The 26,119-nt window shown below is 41.6% G+C and overlaps 1 protein-coding gene across 4 annotated transcripts; it reads right to left on the minus strand.

Annotated features, from left to right (window-relative positions):
- Positions 1-24,023, minus strand: kat6b (K(lysine) acetyltransferase 6B). 4 transcript variants are annotated; one of them, XM_067488779.1, is made up of 17 exons: positions 23,702-24,023; positions 20,779-21,639; positions 16,771-16,879; positions 14,727-14,842; positions 14,418-14,499; positions 13,800-13,929; positions 11,874-12,835; positions 10,650-10,771; positions 9,371-9,480; positions 9,121-9,262; positions 8,826-8,987; positions 8,280-8,373; positions 6,517-6,748; positions 6,081-6,240; positions 5,376-5,657; positions 4,214-4,502; positions 1-4,095 (listed from the first exon to the last, which is right to left on the minus strand). In XM_067488779.1, the coding sequence occupies exons 2-17, from the start codon at positions 21,394-21,396 to the stop codon at positions 1,283-1,285; spliced, it is 6,423 nt and encodes a 2,140-aa protein (XP_067344880.1). In that variant the 5' UTR covers positions 21,397-21,639; positions 23,702-24,023; the 3' UTR covers positions 1-1,282. The 4 variants fall into 4 exon arrangements, with proteins under 4 accessions (XP_067344880.1, XP_067344883.1, XP_067344879.1 ...); XM_067488782.1 differs by lacking the exon at positions 23,702-24,023 and adding an exon at positions 22,346-22,493 and having other exon boundaries at positions 12,780-12,835; XM_067488778.1 differs by lacking the exon at positions 23,702-24,023 and adding an exon at positions 22,346-22,493.
- Positions 24,024-26,119: the final 2,096 nt, after the last annotated feature.

Consider the following 26,119-nt stretch of genomic DNA (forward strand, 5'->3'; position numbering starts at 1 on the left):
TACATGGTCAATCATAATTTATTCTTATGCTAAAATGTACAGCATTTTTAAGTGACTGACAAAAGGAGAAAAGTCATAAATACAAGAATGTCATTCTGTCCGACTTTTGTGCACATAGCCAGGTATTTCCCCCCTGTTCTTACCAGCTGTACGCTGTACAGGTACAAAGGCTACAAAAGAGCAATATAAACAAAAACACAAGTACAAGTTGCGTTTTACATGCAATCCATTAGCTTAGTTTGGTCTATTCACAGGCTCTATTCTTCTACACTTCAGTAAAATATAAATCCAACATTTTATAAAGATAGAAAACAAATCTACAGATGGAATGAAAACATAGCTTTAAAGGCATTATGTAAAATATCAACTTTGGACTAAGTTTATATTTTCTTTATTGTTATTCATTATAATTATTTAGTTCTTTTAAATTCTGCCACACTTCTGGACATTTTGAAATGTTTTAGAATTTTCAGGGTACAAACACTGAGATATGCTTTGTTATTTTGACAGAAATCAGTCTGCTTTATTAAACAGAAAGCTGCCTCAAGGAGATCTGTTACAAAAGACTTCAGAATTATACATACATAGCAATAAAACCTCTCAAATCGAACATAAAACAGGACTAGGTTTACATTTTTTTACATTATTAGAATTAACAAAATATAGTTTCATCTTTCTCCCTGCGGAGGGAAACCTATTAAAGGCCAGATATCTTTCAAATGGCTTGCTATTAAGCACAACACTTGTACAGTACTACTCAATGCACTGTAACTAACAGAGACTGAAGCATGCTAGTTGTCACTTTACAAAATAAGTACAATAATTTAAATATACAAAGGCATGAGTATAGTACAAACTAATTGTCAGCACTGTTAGACAGGTACAAACAGCCACTAACTCCACTTGTAGCAGGCACATTAAATGGCTTCATTTGAGGCTGCTACACGACTGCAAGACCACTGATGAAATCTCTACCTCTGAGCTCCGAACCCGCCTGCTCTAAAGACACACCAGAGACACCAACACAAATTAAATAGATTTTCATCATAATGATGTAAGGCTTCCCATCTGGAGGAAAAAAAAATACTTTTTTAACATTAGTTTCAAAGTTTACTCATTGATGAAAAATTTTGCATTCTTTCCAAGTGCTGCTGCTGGTTTATAAGTAATAATAACATAAAAAGACACACAAAAAAACAAACAAACAAAAAAAAAAAATACAAGGCCAGATCAGTGCATCTTTAAACAGCAAAATGCACATGAGAAGAACCAGCTCAGTCAGTTACCGCCTGATGAAAGGCCCTTTCAGGGACTGCTTGGACATGCCTGTGTTCATGTAGCCATGGTGACCAGCTGGAGTATACACCATGTTGCCATGTGGTGGAGCCTGCATGGGTTGCTGGGGGTATGGCTGTGTTCCCATCATGCCCATCTGCATAGAGTACTGGGGTGACTGGTTCATATAGGCATGGTTGCCATGGTAGCCGCTGTTCATCATTGGCTGGCTCATGCTGTAGCCATTCATGGCATTGAGGGAGGGCATGTTCATGGAGTTGACATTGTAAGCCGGTGCCGGCATGATGTTCACGCTCATGTTCATGCGAGGCATGGCAGCCAGTGTCCTGGATGGCGCCTGCATGGCCACAGACTGTGCAGGCCGAGCATACATCTGCTGCTGGTGGTGGTGCGACAGTGGGGCCGACTTGGACCGTGTGGAGATGTGAGTCTTGGAGGCCATTTGGGGCTGGATCCGCTGGGACGAGGGAATGCCCATGTTGCGCTGCAGCATCATGGGTGGTGGGGAGCCGAGATTTGGGGGCGGGGGTGTCATGGTGGCCTGCACCTGTGGATTGGGGACTCGATGGGGGGTCTGGGACAGGGAAACCAGGCTGGAGTGTGAAGGTGTGTTTGCATAAGATGTGATGGGGTGTGAGGCAGAGTGGTTGAAAGGCAGCGAGTGAGGGTGGTCGATGAACGTGTTGGTGAACTGCTGCAGCTTGGCCAGACTCAGACCAGATGACTGAGTGTAATGTCCACTGCTGTACTCCCCCTGGTGGTTAAGCCTCTCATAAATCGTGAAGTTTGCGTTGCCTGATTCAGGGATGTCGGCCAGCTGCATGGTGGTGGTAAAGTTAGTTGGTATGGCGCACTGAGCCATCGGCTGCTGCTGGCCATGCTGACTGTGTTGATTGTGAAGGCTATACTGTGCGTGCTGATTGTGCTGGCTGAGCTGATTGTGCTGCAGGTGGTGACTGTGGTGGTGACTATGCTGGTTGTGGGGATTGTGTTGACTGTGCTGGCTTAGCTGATTGTGTGGACCGTGCTGATTGTGTTGGCTGTGCTGATTGTGTGCGCCGTGCCTGCTGTGGGAGCTGTGCTGGCTGCGCTGGCTGTGTTGACTGTGTTGGCTGTGCTGGCTGTTGCTGGGAGGCCTCTCTACCACGCAGCCCTGTGGCGACTTGACGTTGCAATGCGGCGGCGAGCTCAGGCTGTTCTGCTGAATCATCCCGCAGCTCCCGGGGTTGACGGCAGCCATTTGCTGGCTCACAGCACAGCTGCTCTGGGCCAGGCCGCTGGTAGGAATGCTGCCATAGGAGCAGCTGTTCTGGGACGGGCCTGTCCCACAGATGCTGCCCCCCATGGTGGAGTCGTAGCTACTGGGATTCTCATAGTTCTCCGTGGTGCTCTCGATGCTGCCCAGATCGCTGAAGCCACTGTCCACCACCTGCTGTGAGTGATCTGACACAGACGGCACATCCATCATAGGGCTTGTCTCCATGTTGTGAAGCGAGGGCACTGAGATGGCACTGTGGTCAGGACTAATTTGAGTGTAACCACTCTCTAGGATGGAGACAGCCGGACTGTTGACAGAGCGTACTGACTGGCTGGGATGGGACTGCGCAGAGGAAAGGGGACTGCTGTGGTCTGACTGGGGGCAGTCATCCAGTGAGGTGAGCTGAGGACTCTGGGCCACATGGGTATAAGTCTGCAGGCTCCTGCAGGGCTCCTGGCTCTCCACACAGTCCTGGAAAACATTCTCCCGCTCGGTCTCCTGCGTCAGGGACTGAACAGCTTGGGCTGTCTCTGAGTCAATGTCTGTGCAGATTGGGGCATCCTCTCTCAGCACGGCACTAAGGGTTTGCCTCTCTGCAGGCTGAGGAGGCAGGGGATCTGGACAAGGACTGGGCGTGCTCTCTTCCTCTGACTCTGAGTCCAAAACATGATCAGAGTCTATGGTTGCTGTTGAAGCAACTGCTTCGGCTTCAGGTGGTCGTGTTACTACTGTTGTGTCTGTCAATGCCTCCTGGATGCTTTCTGCAGCAGTAGCTGGCTTCCCTTCACTATATGGTTCTGCAGAAACCCGCTGACTCAACTCAGAGTCGTTGTCTTCTTTTGGATCTAAAAAAGCTGGGGTGCATTCAGAAATTCCTTTGGAATTTGGTTCCAACTCAGTCTTGTTGCTCTCAGGTTCTCCTACTTTGCTGTGACTGTCATCTTCATCATCTGCATCCTGATCCTCAATTCTCTGGTCATTTTCCTCCTCCTCATCTTCTTCATTATCATTCTCTAGTGATACATTACCCTCTGTGCTGTGTTGCACATCTTTGGCTTGGGTGTCCTGCTCAGTTTCACTGTCCTGCTGGTCATCTTCAGGTGGTTCTGAAAAATCATCTCTCTCCTCTGGCCTGGGAGACACAGCAACAAGAGAGGGAGCAGGTGAGCACACTGGAGAAACCACAGGTGATACACCTGGGGAGAAAGACTTCTGGGAGCCACGGTCAGCAGGACTTGGGGGCTCAGTGGGAACCCTCTCTTGCATAATGTCTGGACTAGCTGAACCTCTGCCTGCTTTGATGCCTTCGTCTACACCAATAAAAGCCTGGTCTGGTTTCCCTTTAGCTTCCTCATTTGGAATGCGGTGCTGCTCTGCTTCCATAGGAGTTTCAGGGGGTGTATAGAGGTTGAGCTTGAAGCCCATTTTCCGTTCATTTTTCAGCCTCCATTTAGGAGGTCCACGTTTCACTCCTTTGGGCCAGCCTTTCTTCCGTTTCACTGGACGGACTCTGCTGGGTCTCTTGGAGAGGATGTCTGATCCTACAAATCACAAATAAAAAATAAAAACTTTTTGGCAGGAGAACAGAACAATCTTCTCTAACACCATTTTATGAGAAATTATAAAGTCTAGTATATTAAGGCATATAATTGAAAATACCTTCATTCCAGTGTTCAAGATTGTCTTTCTGTGCATTTTTCTCCAGCCTCGGTCGACCTCTCCGCCGTTTTATTGGAATAATCGGTGTCCTGTCCTCCTGTAGGTCCTCTTCTTCTTCATCCATCTCACCTACTCTGCAGGTGCGCTCCAGCAGGGGCATAGGACGTTCATCGTCAGAGATGTCAAATGGCTCGTTTAGCACTTCTGTCCTCTCAGAGATGGTTTCGGTTGTTACGCTGCTGTTTATTCTCTTTCTTTTACGCCCTCTCTTTTTGAGGACAATTGTTCTCTGAAACACAAATAAAAGAACAACAAATAAAAACATAACAAAAGCCCACAATCAGAACAGTGTAGTAATGTAAAGACCGAAAACTAGGGTACTAGGGGGATGACCTCCACCAGGATGTAGCAAAAATTCATTCAGACTTTTGTGCTAAATGTAAAATGTTAAACCACATTGTGAGACTAAATGTTTGAGCAATGCAGCCTGGTGTGGAAAACCACAAACGGGGCCAGCAGAGTAAGCAGAAACCACAGTCTATATTTTACATTCTCCAGTTGTTTCCCACTGACTGCCTACGACTCAACCACTCTCCTCTCCAAAATCCTTCACAAGAAGAATGTGAAATCAATACTGTAGCGAATGCACTAAATAAACTCCAACAGCCACTCAATTCTTTCAGGCTTTATTTTCTGGTTGCTGTTTTTGTTTAAGAGGTCTTCCTGACATCATGCAGCCAGTTGTAATATTATCTCCATCACAAGGGGGCAGTGCCATATAGATGGAACAGATGTGCGAAGCACAGGGGAGGGCAGTAAATTAACCATGACCATTGACAATAGTACAAGGTTTAGCCGGCACAGTGTCGACACCAGCAGTGAAAACACAATCTATTATCTACAGCTGCAGGCACACAAGGAGGCTCCAGATGACAGGAGGAAGCCATTGAACCCATCACTGAAATCATGAATATTTATAAAATCAGCCAAGTACAAAACATGGCCTCTAATGAGGAAAAAATATCCAATAATATACATTTGAGCCCACTTTGTCCTAGAATAAATCTCCAGATAATCAATAAAATAATCCCACCAGGGAAAAAGGCGGACTTCAGGTAGTGTTAATAGACCATATTTTGTATCAACAATAAATAAAAGTCACCTTTCTCTTGGCTGCAAGCATTGCATGGGCCTTTGTCAGGATGGGTGGAGAGCCATCGGAGCCATCAGAGTCATCATCATTGTCGTCATCGCCTTCGTCATCACTAACTGCTTTTGCCTGTTGGATGCGCCTGGTCCAGGGCGGTGCAGGGCGACGTTCATAGGTCCTGTAGGGAACCTTGCAGTGAACCTTTGTGAGAGGTTGTCTGTTATTTTGAGTCATCATGCGGTTCTCTCTCCCCTCCTTCTCCCAGCAACTGGCCTGCTCCTTTAGCCGCTCAGCCTGGTAATTAAACAGACAAGACGCATTATCTCTGGAAGAAGCACACGTAGGGCTCCAACATCTGAGCAATGACGCTAATGGGAAAACAAGACATTGGAATTAACATCATGACAAATGAATCACTGCAGGTTTCTTCTAATAATAAAAGCAGCATCCTGATTGGATGTCTGCCTGTCATGGAAGAAGCATTTTCGTTAAGCACACATTGAGATATCGCATTTCATGGAATATTCAGCACTATCAATTATGTAGAAAACTGATTTAGGGCAATTTTGCACAACATTAGATGCCTGCTGACAGTGAGAATCACTTTCCCATTAATGGCCTCTATTTGAACTCCTCAACTAATCAAACATTCAATAACAGCATTTCGGGCAAGTGTAAACAAATTTAACTAGTGTCTAATGGAACAAGGAAACCTACATCCATCTCTGCTTCTCTTTCCTCCTCAGACAGGACAGCGTTGAGACTCGTAGAAGGTGTCCAGCGCAGGGCGTCTGGGTCCACCTCATTCTGACGTGGGTTAGCCCATAGCCTGTCCATGTGCCTCTGAATCAATCGCTCTCTTCTGATCAACACAATCCTAGGTCACCATGAGACACAAACCATAAGTTCATGTACACAAAAGAATGAGTCAGGATAGACATAAGGTGATGTTTGGTTAAATATGAACACAAAGATGAGCTCTTTGGGACAGCAGGTGCTCCATGTCCTTGGGGGTGCTTAACCTGACTTACTTCTGTCAATATTCAGCTGCATTAATGGATACGCTGTTAAAAATACCCACTGGCCTGGATAAGTCAGACAGCATACAGAAGCGGCAGCACAGGCTGAAGGAGACTGAAGCTTGGAAACTGACCTGCCATCCTGTCTGTCAATCATGCCGAGCTGCTGGAGAGTAGCGGCAATGTCATGTGGACACATCCCAGTGGCCCTGCTTATTCCTTTAACACTGATATGTTTATCTGGGTGCTTATAAAGGTACTCCAGTATGACACTTTTCCAATATGCCAGGTAGGATAAGCGACCCAGATCTGACAGCGGCTTCTCCGGGGAGCCGGCTTGTCCTTCTTGCCTGGTGAGAAGGTAACCTAAAAAGACACGATTCAAACAAAAACAAAATGCTTTAGTCAAGCTAGAGGCTGCTGCTGGGTTATTTTAGATTGCAATTCAATCCCTACTCCCCCTCCCTTATGAACTAAATATTTATGCAAGGATGTGGCACTGAACACTGGTTGGAATTTCACCTTCAAATGGTATAAAGCGAGGCAAGTAAATCAGTTTTCCTCTCCTTCAACCTCTGTCAAAAGCTATGATACATGCTGGCAAGGGCAACAGAAGAGGTTGAAAGAGGGGAGTAAAGAGGAAACAAAGCAACAGAGTGAAACAGAGAAGCAGCTGGATGTCATTGCTCATCCAGCAAGAGACTGCACTTAGGAGAGATAACGAACAAGAAAAAAAACAAATACTAATATGTATCTGTGTGTAATTAGTTTTATAGCGACCCTGTCAAGGGTCATCCATTATGAGTGGCATGAAATTAATTAATGCTTTTTAATGTGCACCCACTACCGAGAACCAAACAAGCAAATCTAATCACCAAACACTGAACACATAATATTCCAGTAATCATGACAATATTCATTACTAAAGCTGAGAGGAGCCTGTGATAACACTTAGCAATGAATATTCAAATAAATTAACTGAAAAAAGTCATCTTTTATTCTTTGTCGTTTTACAAGTATATAATCATTAATAAAGCTGAATAAAAGAGCTACTGTAAGTCCTTTGAATTATGATTTGAAAGAGAAAATTTTTCACACAGGCACCCACTAATGCGCTGCTCTTGCAGCTACCTGAGACAAAGTATTCCTCTAATACAATCCAATATAACAGAAAATCTTAATCTAAACAACTTCCAGCTCCAAAGCTACATTTTCCAATAAAGCCTTCAAAGAGCTCAGAACTCAGCTGTGTTCAATCTCCCTTAATCCCTGTCTTTGTTATCAGCACACTCTCAATATCACAGATCCTCTTGCATCTCTGTGTGTCAATGACTCCCAAAGTGAACAGGAAATCAAATGCTCCATTACCGCCCACCCTCCCTGCACTCACTCCTTTTTCTTCTCTTCTTTGCACACAAACTCAGCAAAGAGACAACTCCAGAAAATAATAAAATGCCTATAATGACAAAAAACCGCCTGCCTAAACACAGAAATCCACTCAAGGCAGCAACTGTTTTCATAAGTGGACCACAAGGCTTTAAATATTGTATGTGCTCGATTTACTGGACTAAAAAATAAAAGCAGCATCTACACCTCATCATAAGTCAAGAAGAGAGAACTGTGGCCATTTTAAATGGAAAAGCTTTTCAGGCACTGCTTAGGTGAAATACTATTGGTCATCGAATAATGTATGCAGCCAGAATGTAGTGTTTCTTACTCCTAATCTTCTGTGATTGCCTAAGCACAGAACATGAATGCTCTTGATTAGGCCACTTCAAACCTTATCCAAATAACAGCACCTTGCCACAAGCAATAAATTCACCCCTTAATCTGAACCGCTTGCAGACCAATGAGGAAAAAAAAACTCCAGTGGTCTAAAAAGCATTAAGGAACTTACTGAAATCAATAAGGAACCTTCCAAATCCTTGCCTTTGGTACTGAGGCATGATCATTATGCAGGAGACATTGTACTTCTGCTGGCAAAGCTTTTCCTGAGGGAAGGAGAAACAGATCAAGTATGTCAGAGCTCTGCTGAAGCTGGCAATTTACTGCACCTGCCATTGTCCTTGTCTAAAGCTGTGCATGCACACACATGCACACACACACACCAAGGAGCTTTCACTAAAAAGTATCACCCCGTTCTGTAAAGCCATTTTCTTGTCAGTTAACCTGACCAACAGTCCAATTTAATCTCATGAAAAACAAATACAATAAGCAAAAAGCAAACTCTCATATTTGTGAAGCTGAAAACAGTGAATGTCTGTCATTTTTGCTAGACTAATTGATTAACAAATTCAAAATTCAAATATTACTCAAAATAAACTAAATCTGTTATAAAAAAGGACAAGTTAAAGTAAGGTCTCTGTGTGTCAGTATGACCATTCAGAAATTACGTATGTGCGGTATTCCTTCATTTCCCATATAATCACTCTGTAATTCTTACCTTGGAGAAATAGCCCACAAGATGACAGCCTTTCTCATCATTTTTTGTAAGTATGTAGAAGAGAAAAGGCTCCACATCATAATACAAGGTCTTGTGATCCAGGAAAAGCTTGGCTAACAGGCAGAGGTTTTGGCAGAATAGTTTGCTGACATTTCCATCAACCTAAACACAGAATAAAAAGAGCAAGAGGACACTGTTCAAACAGTTCCCATTTTCTCCCTCCTCCTTCCAGAACCCATTCAGTGGAATCTCATGCAGCATAGTTATTGCTTTATTGCTGTAAAGGGAGACTGACCTCAAATACAGAGAGGTTGTCCTTTCTGTAGATTTCATTGGCTGGCGGGTGGAACCAGCCACACTTCTTTGTGTGTCTCTGGAGAATGTTTTTGCTTCTCATGTACTTCAGACAGAACTCACACAGATAAAGCTTTGGTAATCTGGTGAAAAAACAAAGAAAAGAGCTGCAGACTTAATAAAGGAAATTGAAATAAAATGCAACTCTTTTAACAAAGAAACTGGCATTTGTTGTGTTTAATAAACGTTACCTGGAATATTCAGGTGGGTAAGGGGACGAGTACCAGGTTTGAATCTCATACTTCCCAAATTCAATGACAGTGGGACATCGCATGGAGTCTGTGTTCAGCGAGCCAGTTCTCTGTGAAAGGATTTATAAAGGCAAAGTGACCCAGATAATTAGATGTTAGTGTCTCTTATTACTAGTCCATATATTTGTATATGAGCTAGTGATTCACAGAATTTCATGTAAAAATGAAGGACACACTAAATTTCACCAACAGCTGTTGCTAATGTCAACATACTCATTTGTTTCCTTATAATTCATTACCCAGCCATTTCAGAAAAATCTGTTCTAGTGGAAAATAAATCTAGTCAGTGGAACAATAGATAATTTGAAGAAGAAGCTGTTTTGTTTGGTTTTAACAATAGATTAAAAATAAATTTTAAAAGGTCTAAACATGGGAATATATTATAATTTGTTATGCTGAATAATTGTGTATTAAATCATGACCAACCTTAACACAAACAGAAGAGTCAACAGGGTCTGGAGATAACATTAAGATAGTTGGAACAATCTATGGGAAAGCCAGAATAAGGCTACTAACTCATGCTCAAAAAGGTTTTCATTAGCAGTTAACGGGCAAATGTATTGCACATGAAGAATATACATTGATCAGTCACAATGATAATACTGCATTGTGGTTTTAATATTACAAAATATATTTTTATAAAAACATTTTGAACTAATAAATGTTGCTTTATCATGATGGGCTAACCACCTATTGACACATAAAGTGGTTAAGATCAGCTCCAACTCTACCAATAGTTATCTTTGACCCTTCATTTTTAATAATTGCCATTATCAGTATTGCTTAAAATACACTGTTTTCTTAGTGGAGGATTTTTACTTTCCTTACTTTAAGTAAAATGTTAATAATGTGCTTAGTAGTTTTTTCTTAGTAGTACTTTTTCTTAAGTAAAAGGTTAATACTTCTACTACGGATAACACTTGCAGTTTTTCTTGAGTATTTAGTTTTGCACTACATCTACTACAACCTCTGTACACATAGGTGTAGACTGCTCAGTGTGGCCATGCTGACTCTCTGACTCTCCATGACATTATTAAGACCACCACTGTTAATGTTGTGGGTGACTGGTGTGTATTAAACTTTTAACTGTTAGCAAATTATCACACAAAAATGGCTACAGGATGACTGGCCATCTTTCATCATTACGTTACTGTATTTATACACTGTTCAGCTGAGCTTAAAATCCCAGATATTTTATCTTTTTACTTGGTTTTCACACCTGAGCTGCAAGTTCCTGGACACGTGTGAACGTCTCAATGTCCTCTTCTGTGACATGGTCTCTGGACATGGCAGCAAAGTCTATCTGGGCCTCCTCTTTGACATGCGGCTCCCGGCCGAGGCCTGTTACAAGCACAATAACAGAACATCAACCCATCAGGCAGCATATCAACACCGGCATGTTTGAAGCAGCCGTGGCTGAATAATCTCATAAATGCATTCTATGCAAATGTGCTTATACTGTGAGTACTGCTGCTGTGCCTGTTTGAGGCCGTGTCTCTGAGGAATTTCATAATGTATCATCTTTGCATGTTTATATGAAAATCCCTAATGTAATGAAGTGAAACTAAATCACTCTAATTGCGTAACCACTTTCATGTGCTTAGTCATCCACCAGTACAGTTTCCAATGAATTAAGAAGCAGATGCAGTGAAGGGAGCGAGTGTCAACATGAAAAGCAACTGATGTTGGAAAGCAGGCAGTAATTTTATGAAAGACATCAACACTATGACTTAACTACCAAAACAAAAACCCATTACAAGTGGAAGTGATGTGTTATTAACATATTTATGGAAATGTGCTGCTGGGGTAAGCAGTCTTTATACAGTGTATTGTTTAGAACTGCTTCAAACATATATCTGTTGGTTATTTCTTTAAACTGTGACTTCAGTTCTGAAGACAGCGAAATGTAAGGGTTACTGCACTTCTGGCTATAATCATCATGTCAACTCTGAGTCAACTTGGGTGGGTGAATCACTGGGTTATGTGTGTCTAATGACCGCTGGAAGTGAGGTTGAGTGGAGACAGTGATTTCAAGAGTGAGGGTGGGATGAGGAAGAACGCTGATGTGACTACAGCCTCTACTAGGTAGTGATCACAATGTGTGCACTACTGCAGAGGGTCAAGGACAGAGCAAGGACCAACATGAGGGAGTTAGTGGGCCATGCACTATGACAAAAGCCAACGGGCGAGATGATGGATGCCACGTAAACTCCGCAGCCAAGTCAAAACGCAACGAAACTGGGTTAAGAAACTAAAAGAATTCAAATTAGGTAGAAGATTAGTAATCTGATAGATGGTTGAGGGTATCTTCTCAAAGAAAAGATTAGATCTAGTTTGGAAAAAAAAAATAACTGCGACTGTTAAGCTTTAAAAAACAAAAACAAAGAAGAAGCGTATAGGTGTGGAGACGCAGGTCTTGGCTGCAGTTTCAAGCCTTGCTTACCATGATTATTCTCAGGCTTAATTCTTCCGTCTGTCAAGTCTGCCTTTCCTGGTGAGGGGGTTCCCTTCTGAGGGCTCACTTTATACCTCAGCCTGCCTAGTGTCCTGTGCTTTTTAAGGAAGGGATTACGTTTGAAATGACTGACCATCTTAAATGGATGTCCTCTGGGTCGGCCTGACCCAGCAGATGTGGTGTGTAACCTATTTTTATTAAACTCGTTCTTTCCAAGGCGCTGGAGGCCGGTTTTGGACGCATGGGGTGAATCCTGGTTATGGTGCATGCGCTTAGGCGGTGCGTAGCAAGGTAGTCTCTTTTTCCGCGACTGTCCCTGAGTCGTATAAATGTGAGAGAGTCCGTCAAATAGTCCCTTAAGTTGGCTGCTATTGCAGAGACTACTCAAGGAAGGAACACTAGATTGGCTGGAAGAACTTTGGGGTGAGTTAGCAGAGGTGGAACTGCTGGACACCTGCGAGGGGGGGCTAAGTCCCGGCAACGTGGGACCGGAAGGAAGTGCAGAGGATGAGGGCGTTATCTTTTGAGTGGTGTCAACAGCAAAAGCAAAGGATTCTGGTGACTTTGACAGTTTGGGCAGACCCTTGTATCTAGAGGTTAACTGTTTGGCAGGCGTCTCTACGGCTAGAGCTCGCGAGCGACGGCCCACAGGGGAAGGGGTAAAAAATTTTGAAAGCCCATCAATAAGCCCTTTGGTTTTCTTGTTAACGGTGAGTGCAGCTGGGGTGGAGGTGGGCGTGAGGGAGGGAGTGGTGGTGGGAGTGGAATTGGTGAATTGGGTGGCGTCGACCGCACAACACGGGTCTGCAACAGCCAATCTGTCTCTGGCGTCCTTCACAGATGCAGCATGACCAGATGAAGGTGTGGAACAGACGGTTATCTTTTGACCCCTACCAGGTGACCCCCTTCCTCCAAGTGCTATCATGGAGCCATCACCACTGGTTACAGACCTGCAGAGAAAAAAGCAACAGTGTGTGTGAGTGGATATTATAAGTTTAACAATAAGTACATTTACCCAAATAGTATATTTGAGTCTAATGTTGAGTTACTCAGTACGTATATGTCACTCCACTGCTTTTATTTGGCACCTTTACTGATTAATTACTTGCCAGATTTAGATTTTACAGATTTCTCAACTTTTCAAACATGTGGCAATGTTATAGCAAAGTTTTAACTTAGCTTCACCTCAATGATTTAGATTTAGGTGTTTGATAAACACTTGCATATCAATTATATTAATCCAAAAAGGTAATGCGTAACAGAATATTTCTCAAAATGGGCCCAAAAGAATAGTAAATATCTTTACATTTGCTTTGATTACATTTTGTTTGATACACTTTTCTACCTTTGCTTTAGTAAAATGTATAATACAGAGATTTAACTGGTCTTGTAATGCAGAATGCGCCTTTCGTTGTATTTCTACTTTTACTTTAACTAAGTAAGCATTTGAGCACATCTTTCACCAATGAACACTGTACAGTAAGTCAGCTGTCCAGAAGTTATTCTTTATTTAAGTACAAATAACAACAGGTTTCTGGAAGCAACTAATTTTGCTGCCAAAAAAGTTGAGTTTTGCTATAGTAAAACAAATTAATTATGATGGGAATAAGTAATTTCACCACTGCTTGTACTGTTCTTTGCTTGGTGTTTGCTTATACTTTGTAAAGGATATTTCCAATTTAGAAAACACAAGCCCTAATTTTGATGTTTTGACCATCATTTTTATCGGTTATGATAATAGTGAAATCATCAAAGTAATTGCTCAAAAGTGGAAACATACAACAGTAGGTCAAAGCTGAAACATAAAGTCGGCATTGAAACTGTGAGGAAGGTTTATGTGAATTAACTTATGTTATTAATACCAACATTATTTTCAAAATAAAACAGCTATTATTCTGATTGTTACCCACTTACATTCTTTGTTTGAGCTTATTTCTGGGCCTTCCGATTGGCTTTGCATATCGACGTTTGATCTGGTCAGCTTTCTTGTGCAGCAGTTTCTTCCCATTCTCCTTCGGCCTGCAGACTTGACAGATCCAGGTTCCTGGAGGGTGTCCAAACAGAGAGAGTACCATTTGGGTGGGTTCATCAATTCAGAGGACATAGAGTACATTCATCTAAAACATTTCCTTTAATAAAGAGAGTTGGCAAGAATCCCACCAGCTCACAATGACAATCAATAACTCAGCACAAAGCGAAAATCCATAAGAAAAACACTGGGTCAATTCTCTGTCCAGTAAAATAGACTTTGAGTCAGTTTGTTGAGCACAACTATGTGACTTGTATGAAATGCCTGCCAAATGTCCTACTACTGTATGTGTACTATCATTCCAAGCTGTGCTGTAGGGTCAGTACTGTAATCCTGAGATAGCAAACCTCCCCGGGGATGCTGGAATAATTTGATATGCATGCAAAGCTCCTAATAAGCCACCACTGCCTCTCTGTGTGCTGAGTGACAGCCCCAAACAGCCGTCTGTGAAGAAAAGGCTTTGAATTGACAGTAGAGAGTGAAACAGAGTGTAAACACCTCACCTTTTGGCATTCTTGAAAGCGGCGGGTTGCAGCATTCCATGTGAAAGCCCCGATCACATGAATCACAGAATAGCATCTCATCCTGAAAGGGAACAGCAGGCATGAGTAAGGGATGTCCCTAATGCACACATGTAACACCCACCCGTCATTTAAAGTCTTTTGGAAATATAAGCCCAATTGTGCACAAGAGAGGCTTTACAAATCTGAGGGAAAACCAGCAAATCCTTAGGGATGCACAAAATGGATCTACCTCCAAGCTAACAACACATAAAATGGTGCATGTTAAGATGCGTGCAACATTATACTTACAGCATTTTTCCCCTGTATTCGACAGGAGCTGCAGGTTTTGCATTCAATACACTGCCACCGTAATCTCTTCACATTTGAGGTTAATTCAGGGGAAAACTTCAGACATGATGGATGCCCTTCAGAAGCAAGTGAAAATGCATTACAGCATGATATATCGTTAGCAGAGTTGACTGTGTCACAGAGCAAGAAACAGGTCTTCCTTGTATGTTCACACAGTGAGGTTAAATATTAACATATTACATCATCAAAAACAATGGCGGGCCTGTCTGGCCGCAACACCCCTCCACCCCCGCCACAAGTTGTCTAAAAACAGTATGATCAAACATCTGAGCCGCTAATTAGAGATAATTTGATCTTAATGAGGCAGAAACAGTAGCAGCACTCATTCTAATGGAAGCCGATCCATGAAAGTCATGTAAAAGCTTGCCTTCTCCCTCACCCGGCTCCCTCTCATGGTTGTAAAACAGCTGTTTTACAGTGAGAGCACAATTTGTGTACACTACTAGCGGTTAATGAAAACCACCTCGGTGCTACTTAGTCAAATTTGAACTATAAAAATGTCACCAGGAGAACAATTCCTTACGGCATTTAAAATAATTGTTCAAACATAAATGACTCCTTGGTAGAGGTAATTTTATGGTGGGGTTAGCTGTTTTGTTTAGAACAAAAGAACACTAAAGAAAATGCCACCAATCCGCTGCAGGGGAAAAGGGTTGATCTTTGATCCTCTGTGCCTGGTGCGCTCTGTAAGAAGTATGTGAATTGAGTGAAAATGACTTGGGTGATTTCAGATTCTAATGGCCACTTATGGAGCATCTGCCCTTCTTGAGCCCACTAAGGGTTGCAAGCAATTTGGATCACTTCAGCCCCTCAATTTGAACATTGTTCTTCCAATAAATCCCTTAAAGGGAAGTGAAAAATGTGATGTCTCCTTAGCTGATGTTGGAAACTGCTGCAACCAGGGTTGAGTGATACAAATTTGTCAACAATTACAGAATTTTCTTTATGCAGTGATAGCCCTAACTGCAGTATGTCATTACTTATGGGTTGTTTGTCGCCAGTGTTGAGAAATCTGTGTTGTGTTATGATAAGCTTTTATTTACATATTTTCCTCATAATTGTGATTAATTCTATGTTTTAGGTATTTCAAGCAAAGCAGACAAACCCCCCCCCCCCACACACACACACCTGGCATCAGGAATTTCTTAACCTATACCAATACCATAACAGATACCTTTATGTAGATTTAATTTTAAACCGATAAAATTGGCATTTTTGACCACTGGTCTAGAATCAATTGTATATTAAAGATGTGCTAAAATTCACAATTTATTGCAAATCTATCCAAACTAAAAAAAAAAAATTAATGAATCACAACAGTATTCTGAAACCTAAGCAATTAACCATGAAAACTGAAAGCTTTAATTCTCTTCAAGCTTTGCACACCTGGATTTGAGAAATCCCTTCTATCTTAGGTCACAGACACTCTGGAGCACATTTTCTTTAAGAATTTCTAGATTCTAACCTGTCTCCCTGTCCTTGCCGCTTGGAAGTAGCCCCCAGCATGATGCTGCCATCACGTGCTTAACTGTAGTTAAGTACCTGGTGTTTTTCAGACACAGTGCTTGGAACTCAGTGTTCAGTTCAGTTTTTCCATCAGAACAAAGAAATAATTCCTCATGTTCTCAGTCATTTAAAATGCCAAGAGGGCTGTCATGTGTCTTTTACTCATAGTGGCATTTGTTAACCGTTCAACCATGGAGGCAAGATTGATGGAGTGCTTGAGAGAGGATTTCTGAAACTCTGTTACAGTGACTGGTTGGTTCCTGGTCATTCCTGGTCATTTCAAGGCCAGTCTGGTTGGTTACTCAGCTTAAGTTTTGTCCTGACTTAAAAAATGTCTAATTTTGCAATAATTATTTAAAACAGTCCTTATTCCACATGTACATCCACTCTTTTTGCTATCATAACAACAGTCTAGACTGCAGTATGTCATTTCTTCTGGGATCGTACAATGAGTGATGCATTAAAAAAGGCGACTTACCACTGCTCCCACAGTCTGCACAGGACAGCAGCTCTTCTGGCCGCTTGTCCCGATTTGACTCTTTCGTTCCAAGACAGAAACTGCATATTGGGATCGGGTCAACCCGGAGCTGGGTGGGAATACAAACAGAGACAAACTGTTTAAAAACAAAAACAGCCACAGACTGTGTATGTAGAGCTTGAAAGGCTGTTTGTTGTTGGACATTTTATGTTGTCAAGATTTTTGCTTTTCACTATAGACATATTGTAGGTTAAGGCAAGAATAAGAAACTGTCTGTGGATTTAATGAAACCGAAAAGATGAACTGGGAGCATAAACTCAAAATGAAAAAAAAAAAAGACTTCTCACAGACTAGAAATGAATAATAAATGAATCTCATCCTCAGAGATATGCTGTGTTTGAGATCCAACTCCTTTATCCATTACATCTGAATGGGTAAGTGATCTTAGTAATCGTAGTTTAAGGGCTTAATCCAATTCTTAAAGCTTGCACTCCAGTCTGAAAGGATTAACCAGCATGTAATCAAATTACCTCAATAATAAAACATGCTCTCATTGTTACTGCTAAGATCCACTGTAAATGTTGCAAGTCTCAGAACAAACACTCATTTAAGAGATTATGGTTAAGTTCAGAAGAAATAAAAACTGAGCTCAAGGTTTAAGAGGATTACCCCATTGATCACTCAGAATGAAGAGAGGCTGATTTTACAGAGGAAACTGGGAAAGATTTAATGTCATCTCTTCATGAAGCAGCCAGACAAAGCCTAACCAATCTTCAACTGAAATCATAAAACCAAACTCAGACTGCAATATGACTTTCATAACATGTCCCTTTAAATATGAGATCATATACACGACTCTCTAGAGAAGCATCAAACAAGCTGCTGCCTCCTTTCCTGCTTAAGAGGAAGTTCTTAACGGAAAATAACACTCACGGGGTGTGACCATAAATAACCCACCTCATCATCAGTTTACACACTAAGGCCTTGTCAATTGACTGGAGCTTTGAAGGGCACTCTGGGGATGCTCATAATTAGTTCCTGGTTTCTATGACACACATCAGCATCCTGACCTCATCCAAATTTGAGACCTCCAAATCTCTATTTGTTCTGACCTCCTCCTGACCTACGGTTGAATTAGAGGAGATCTTGTATGTTTTCCATCTGTCAACAAAACACAAGACCGGCACATCCTTTCAACCAGTCAAGCCATCTAAATGAATCCCAGGGAGATATCGAGCAAAATACAATGAGAATTTGGTCATTTTGCTGCCTGTTATATCACATAGTTTTTCTATGTTTAAAGGAAGCAGTTTACTTATTACTTTTCAACTTGCCAGGTCAATATTTGAAAGAATTCACTGGCACTATGAGCCGACTTCTGCACACACAGCTGTGATTATGGAATAAAAACACCTAAATGTTACTCTGTGACCTCTGTGATTAGATGCATATGAAAATCATTAAGTTTCATATCATTTCATGCTATGGAAGAAACATGAAATACATTTTACTGAGATATAGGTTAGTCAACTACTGCAAATAATTTTACTGAACAAACTTTAAATTCTTGGAACTTTTTACATTGCTTTCTTATATTCATAAACTAATCAGTTTGTCAATTTAATGATCATCAAAGTTCATATATCATTCATTCTGATCAGAGAATGAACGATAGAGAAATATTAGCATTGTTGTCACTGCTTAAAGTAGCCCAAGGCATGTGAAAATGCCTGCGTTATGATTACCTAAGAGTTATGACTTCTTGTAAAAAGTACATGTATGTCATTTTATGTAGCCTGTGGCGCAACTGAAATCACTGCGTTAAACAATGCCCTTGAGAGCCTCAAATTTCTTATTTTGGGTTAACAAAAATCATAAATGCTTTTCTACTAGGGAATTACAGATGGAAGCAGGAAAATGAATGTAGAGCTTGAAATTAATATATGGCATCTGTGCTAATGTGGAGGCTGTGCATAAGCCTGATGAAATGCTCAGTGCTGATGGGCAAGTTTTTTAATAATGAGTTTTTACTTCATAACAAAGTCTTTACTGACTGAGCTATAAAGTCTAATCCAGAAACTGGATGATTAATTTCCATTAGGGATATTCTTAGGCCTGGCGATTAAAACCAATAGGTCTTTGCAATATGCAAAGCATATAAATGTGAAAACAGAGACACAAACAGCTGAAGAGATGCTGATGATTTACTTGGGGATTCTAAATTAAGTACATTACAGGAAATTATGCTGCTTCAAAAGAGCAGGCTGTCCTGAGTGAGGGGGTGGGGTCTTATTACAACACTGTTGGTAGAGAGAGAGAGAGAGAGAGAGAGAGAGAGAGAGAGAGAGAGAGAGAGAGAGAGCTCAAGTGGTTGCATAACACAGCAGGGGGAAAAAAACTCTCATTCCTTGTCTTTGTTCCTGCCAGAGTCTCTTCAGAATCTAATAAACTATAAACCAAGACTGCTCTTCTTTACCTCAAAGTATCTCTTATTCTTAACACACACACACACACACACTCGTTGTGCTTCAACAACTGAACAGGCAGAGATGTCTCATCCTTTGAAGTGAACTGTAAACCTGGACTGAGCTAGGTGATGTCATCAGGCTGGGAGCAATAGGTTGAAATGTTCCAAATGGAAAACAGCAGGCCTTCCTCAGCTATGAAAACTATAGCAGGACACTGTGTCTCTAAACAGCACTCAGTTTCACTTTTGGCCTGACCACAGACACAGTCACAGTTGTGGCTGCAGTATCAAGGTGTCACTTCCTGATTATTCACTGTGAAACTGGTGGGGAGCAGGGTGATATCTCTATAGCCTGATGCTGCTCGCCACTTCAGCTGCATAACTTCTGCATAAAGTATGAGACCACACTTCATCTTGATAAGCCTCAACACACGATCTGCAAAAAGCCTTCACAAGAAACTATCTAAATGACTGTATGCAGCACTTGAGGGCCACACAATGAAAACAATTTTCCATGACACACTCTCCTACGCATGACAGTGTCTTAAAATGGCAAAAGAAGTACAAAAGAGCTGTCATTTTGTACAGATTTATCTGTAGCATTTATTGTAGTTAAGCACCATTAGCAGAGACATAATCTCTGCAAAGTACCATGCAAACCAACCAAGGTGCAAAAAGCAGCAGCAACAATGCAACCTGGAAGTTTGTTTAGAAGGGTTAGGTTCCTCTCTGTGGCATATCACTCAGCATCAAGGTCATAATAGTTGCATGCAGTCTGACCATATTCTTTCCACACAGAGTACTTCATCTCCCATGTCTCAGCTCTATTTGTGCAGACTAGTTTATGCCCTTGTAAATTAGCAATAAAACATCTCAATTCTGTTCACTAATGCTTTGCAGCTCACAAGACAGCCAGCCACATCCCTTAAGGTCATTAGGATAGAGTTACATAACCTGTGCCTACAGCATACTGCCTACCACACACTGTCAGCATGACTTTCTGATTATCCAAGCTCTCTTATTATGGAGACCAAAAGAAACACAACCCCAAAGGGATACACTCTAGATGGTGATGTTTCTGACCAGCCAAGCTAGATTCCCAAAGAATGAATTCGCAATCCTAAAATTCCTATCAGGCCCTAAGTGGTGGCCCAAGCATACAGCGTTCCACTTTAACTTTAGTGGTGATATAATGGAAATGTCATTGTCCCCCCCCCAAAAAGGCTTAAGTTTAAGCAAATAAAAGCTTTAGTACATGTTAGGGCTGGATAAGAAGTAAGATCTTAACAAAGTGTGTACTTTTTATTATTCACCTGAATTCCTTGATTTGGGGTAACATTTTGTTATTTGCTTGATAAAGGACATGGATAAGAAGGTTAATAATAATAGTAATAATAATATTTTTGCAGGAATTTTCCTGTTGTGGTATTGGGAGGTCTCCTTCTGGGGTAACAACAGCATAAGCCACACCATAAGTCAGTGGGAGAAGGGAGATAGCATGAAGTGAAGATATGGGAATGCAGAGGCCAAGGTGTGTGTACCTGGTCTCGCTCGTGAGGAAGGAGTGTCACTGATGACAGGACCAAGAGGGAAGCATTTGGGCACCTGGAGCTCCTGCTCTCTGCGCTGCCAAGGCTGAGCTTATACCGTGGGCCATTTTTTAACACCCTGCCATTGTTAACTGACCGCTTGGCCGCCAGCCGTAACCTCTGCCGGAAAGCAGGGTTATCAACAATGTTTGCGAGGTCATCCTGGTTCCTCAGATACCTCTCGATATTCTTTAGTGAGGAGCCATGGGTATCATCCAGGCCCTCAATGGCCCTCTTAAGTATTTTATTCCAATCAATATGGCGAAGATCGCTTGAATTCCATATAGATTCCTTTGATGGCACACACACGTTTGCAGGTGGGATTGATCCAACTCTCCCGGGATTTCCTGGGTCCTTGTAAGAGGCGCTCCCCTTATTTGTAACCTTGAGAACAGAGCCATCATGAACACTTAATTCCAACTGCTCAAGGACAGTCCTCTTGTCCAGTCCGTGAGATGTGGCCACTGCATGACAAATTCTCTCCTCTGAAGGCCTCTGCTTTTGCCTTTTAATTTTTTGTATTGCTTCAAGAATCCACTCCGTGTATAGAGGGTTTGCAAGTTTTACCATGGCTGAATGATTACGCTCACAAAAACGTGATCCATACAGATTCCCTCTTTTTGCAGTTAAAAACTGGGTACATCCACATCCTTCAGTAAGGTCAAAAAGTTAGGTTCCACACCAACATCCACATATTTCTTGTCAATCCTTGGTATTTGACATCGAGCACGAGGAAAAAGTTGGCACTAGTAAATTCCACAATGGTAGTAACCAGCTGACCTGGAGCTTTAATTATTTAATCCAAGATCAAATCTGAAAGGAGAGGGAGAAATGCAAAACAGTCAAGAGTAATGCAGCAGTGGGTTATTTAATCTAATTCACCATTTATAAACTAGTTTATAGCATATTTGACGTAAAAGTTAAAATCAGAGGAATGCAGGACTTTAACGATGTGCTAAAACACGAGAAACAGATGGAAAAAAAACATGCAGGAGCTGTCATGGCTGCTAAGGAAATTACACTTAATCCAGAGTCTGACAGTATAATCCACACACCATACCGGATGTCCATATCAACACACACTATTTTGTACAAGTAATAAGTTTTTACACGGTGACAGGTAGCTACAAACTTCAACAGACTTCTGGAAAAGTATAAACAGTCTCGTCGACAGATGCATATTTTCGGTTTCAGATTCCCTAGTCGACATAAAGTTAACATTAACATGTTCAGCACGCAATTTCGAAAATGTCACTGTAACGTCTGATAAGTCCAGAAACACACAAACTGTCTAAAAACGCACCTAAAATGCGACCATACGCGAAGTTTAAGCGTTACTTGACCGCACGCGACTTTTGACAGCTCGACGACGCAGCGACGAACTGCTCGCGCGCGAGCTTTAATGACACAATTAACGTCCACTTTCCTGACAGCGGCCGCCAGACGTTAGAGTCACGTCCACAAACCACCACCGAGTCGTTCGCCGGGGGAAGAAACCGGTAACAACTACGTAACAAACCTAGAGTTGTGCTCTGCTGAGTTGAGCTGATAATTGACAGTGTTGCCAGCATTACTGATGTCACCTAACAGTCGCCATTTTGTTACAATGTTGTAGTTTACATGAATCCGACATGACGCTGATTACAATCCAATGGAGTCTCATTAAACCTTACCTACACTAATGTGCCCTCCCTAGCAACTTCAATATTGGCTGTAAAGACAAGTTCCGATTTCTGGTTTGATAAAGCACATGTCAATCTTTATGTATGCGCTCACTCTAAGAGGCACAGCACTGGCTGTGCGATCTGTCACTTCACTCAACTGACCCGCCTCTTAAGGTGCCTCCAGTGATGAATCGATATCATTTACCTCCAACACTCATATTATCTCAACTTACAGCAGCAACCGCAGCGACAGAAAGTACCAGCTCATATAAACGCCATATAAGACATAGACGGACTAAGTAGTAATTAAACAAGATTAATATTTAACCTCATTTGCAGAGCGCTTAACACCGGCCCACCTTTACTTAGATTCCTCCTTGAAACAGTTGGTTACACTTGAAAGTGATTTGGATCGTTTTAGACTTTAATTGGCTGTTTGTTAGATCTATCATTTGTTTGCATGAAAACCTGCGAAGGCTGTGGCGAGCACTTAAAGTGGAACACATAAAAAAAATAAGAAGAATGTTTTTTTCAAATAAATTCCAGGTATCACATTGAAGACTCGTGCAGGCTAAATGTGTCCAAGCTATCGTCTTTCCCCGTCTTTATCTTCCTCTCTTTTCACCCCCCCCCCAACTCGAGAAGAACCGCAAATCTCCCGATACTTAACGTTTCAACTACGTGACGTTAAATTGAGGGCGATAAATAAATGTTCAGTTAAGGCTAAAAAAAAAAAAAAAAAAAAAAAAAAAAGTAGGTTTCTGCTCGCTCCACGTCTGCCAGCGAAATTATTAACGTCCTGTGTTGCGCTGCGCTATGATGGCATGACCTCTTTATCACCATTAACTATCAAATATATCCGATGAGGAAAAAAATAGTGAGCCCTGCAGGGGGAAAAATATGCTCAGGGGGGAATATAAGTTAACACGGCTGCTGGGAGAGCAGCTCCTTCATCGCTAATTTCCCTGCTTCAGCTCCGCTCTCCTTTTCCATATCACACGGGGAAATGATACGCAGCCTCCCCGGATTTTCACACCGTTTTGTTAGATGTTAAACAAACCCTACCGCCGATCGGATCTGTCGCCGCCGTGGGCGAGAAGGCGACAACAAAATTAACGGCAAGTTTCATGCAAGCATACACATATAACTAGTGTGAAAGAAAAACAAAATAAGAGGGCACAGGCTACTGTAAATATTTGCTGGTAGTTTACCTCTTCAAGTTTTTCCCCCCTCGGATACTCCTCTTCATTATCGGGGAACCGTCGAAGGATAAATGTGCAGCGACATATCCAAGCGATTTGGTGGGATTTGATCTCTTCCAACGAAGGCTGAAAAGCTTGCGCCGAGACATGGAGAGGACCTGATAACAACTAATTGAAAGGTTAATCTACATAGCAGCCTGTGACAAAGTGGTACCCTCCCCCTTCTTCTTCCACTGTAGACATCCCTACTTCAGTGTAGTGGAGCGGACCGTCGCCCCTTTAGTGCGCTCCTGCAATGATATTGTCAATTTCACTTTTCCCCCCTCCATCAACATGTCCACTGATGAGCCAGGAGGAACATTTTTTATACTTCATGTTTTGGTGTGTGTTCGAATCTCGACAGGCTTATAACACTCCTATTAACATTAGTCCCTATGGGCGTAAATAAATAAATAAATAAAAAACTTCAATAGATGTGTAGTTGATACAAGCTCCAATATAATTGCTTTTGACATAAACACATAAATCCAGACTTTTATTTTAAAATGAGTTATTTCATGCACTAGCTATTATTACCCAGAGCAGTACGGGATATTATACACTAACACCCTAATCTGCTAATTAACTTCAGCATGCCCAAGGAAGAGCAGTGGTTGTTAGCAATAATGTAGATCATTAAATTTTCAGTCTTTAGATTTGTGCTCCCCTCGCTCCTTCACTCTGTGGCAGCATAAGAAATGCCAGAAAGCTCATTTTTCATGCAGTAATACAGATGTAATTAGAGAGATAATTGGTAACTTCCCATCAGATTATAAAGTCTTACAGTACTACACTGACAGCTTTAGAAAAGCTCAAATTAAAACATTTTTGCCTTAAAAAATAAATTTGATGTGTAATTTGATTTGCATTTAGTTACTTTATGCCTTAATAGCCCTGTCATTATGCCTTACTGTATCTTCAGATGCACCTATTACCTCGATGTCCTTGTTGGAGGTTTCAATACCTGCAGCTCTTTGCCCCATTTACAGTTTTTAAGTACGTTTATCCTCTTATCATTGAGTCCCTGATATTTTTGTTGTGAATACAAACTGCTTTAAATGCATTATCGGCATCTTTTTTTATTTCTTTAGATTTTCAATAAAGTACAGTCGTAAAATGGTTAAAGTAGGAGAAATAGGAATAAACAATGGTCCGATTTGATGCGCTACAGACTGGTGTCATGATGGAGACACTGACCAAACCTGCCTGTGTCTGGTTATAATGAATGCCACCCTGGGCCCCAGCAGGTCCTCCACTGCTACATGGGTCCAGGGATAATTTGAATTGGAGCATGTGCCATTGCAATCTGCCCATCCCCCTCCTCAATCCCTGCCAACTGCCACACTGGTATTCACAAACACTGCTGCCCATCTGCAGGGCAAAACACTGGCCAGGGCCCCAGTTACTCCTTTGCTTGCATTCAAAAAAACAGATTCTGGTTGGGAACCCAGTTTTTTTTTTTTGTTTTGTTTTTTTTTGCAGGCAAATATCAAAAAGTCAGTTTGCAGTTTTTTCTTTCCTCGCCCTACTTCAGAGTTGTTAACAACACATTTAACTCAAAACAGTAAATGAAAAGAGATTTTGTTGACTGGTGCTACACAATAAAGCTGTAATTAAACATTTTCAAAATGCCTTGGGCTCACTAGCTCACAAAACAGATAGCATAGTAGTGTAAAATGTAAATTAAATGCACACATTTTATGTTTGTTTCTACGCCTCTTGCATTCATTGAGCAAAGCAAAAGTTTACCAGGAAAAGTGAGAAAACTATGTTTGGTAGTTTCCTTATTGTGGCAGGCATTCTCATTACTTAATCATGGCTCCCTCTTTTTGTGTTTGTGTTTTGCCATCTGTCATCTTGAGAAGCAAATGAACCAGCTGCCATGGAGTGTGATCTTGCCCAATCAGAAATGTGGTCCTTTTCAAAGCGCATCTGCGTGAAACCTTAAAAATGCTGATGAAAAAAAAAAAAGTGTCTCAAAGTTGTTAATAACATTTTGGCTGTAGAATGTTTTCACCTAGATGGCCCTGATTAGCATGAATACATAAACTATGCCTCATTACAGAAGACTGAGCTCTTGTGCAGTGTGTAAAAAACAAAAAACAAAAAGAATAGATTCCTCCCGCCACAAAAATAAAAAAATACAATATGATTTAACAAGTTGTTTTAGGGGAAATTGAAAGATTAATTTCAATCAGACTTCTACGTAGAGCAGATAAGGGTTGAATTGTTGTTCACAAAACACTTGAGATACTGCACAACAGATTTTGTGAAAGGGGGGGGCAGGGGGTTGAGAGGGTCTCCTTCTGATCCTCATCCCTAACCCCCAGCGACGGCACAGCTGGGTGTGGAGGATCAGCCTAATTTTCAGGTCCCTCTAATGATCGC

This window comes from Channa argus, chromosome 20, assembly GCF_033026475.1.
Source record: "Channa argus isolate prfri chromosome 20, Channa argus male v1.0, whole genome shotgun sequence".
NCBI classification, from domain to species: Eukaryota; Metazoa; Chordata; class Actinopteri; order Anabantiformes; family Channidae; genus Channa; species Channa argus.

Excerpts from the sequence above, each read along its gene's own strand:
- kat6b (XM_067488779.1), bottom strand. The coding sequence starts at position 21,396 with ATGGTAAAACTTGCAAACCCTCTATACACGGAGTGGATTCTTGAAGCA. Across the intron at positions 6,241-6,516 it reads ATTGACAGACAGGATGGCAG|GATTGTGTTGATCAGAAGAG; the intron begins GTCAGTTTCCAA and ends ATGGTGACCTAG. Across the intron at positions 5,658-6,080 it reads AAAGAGAAGCAGAGATGGAT|GCTGAGCGGCTAAAGGAGCA; the intron begins GTAGGTTTCCTT and ends TTTAATTACCAG.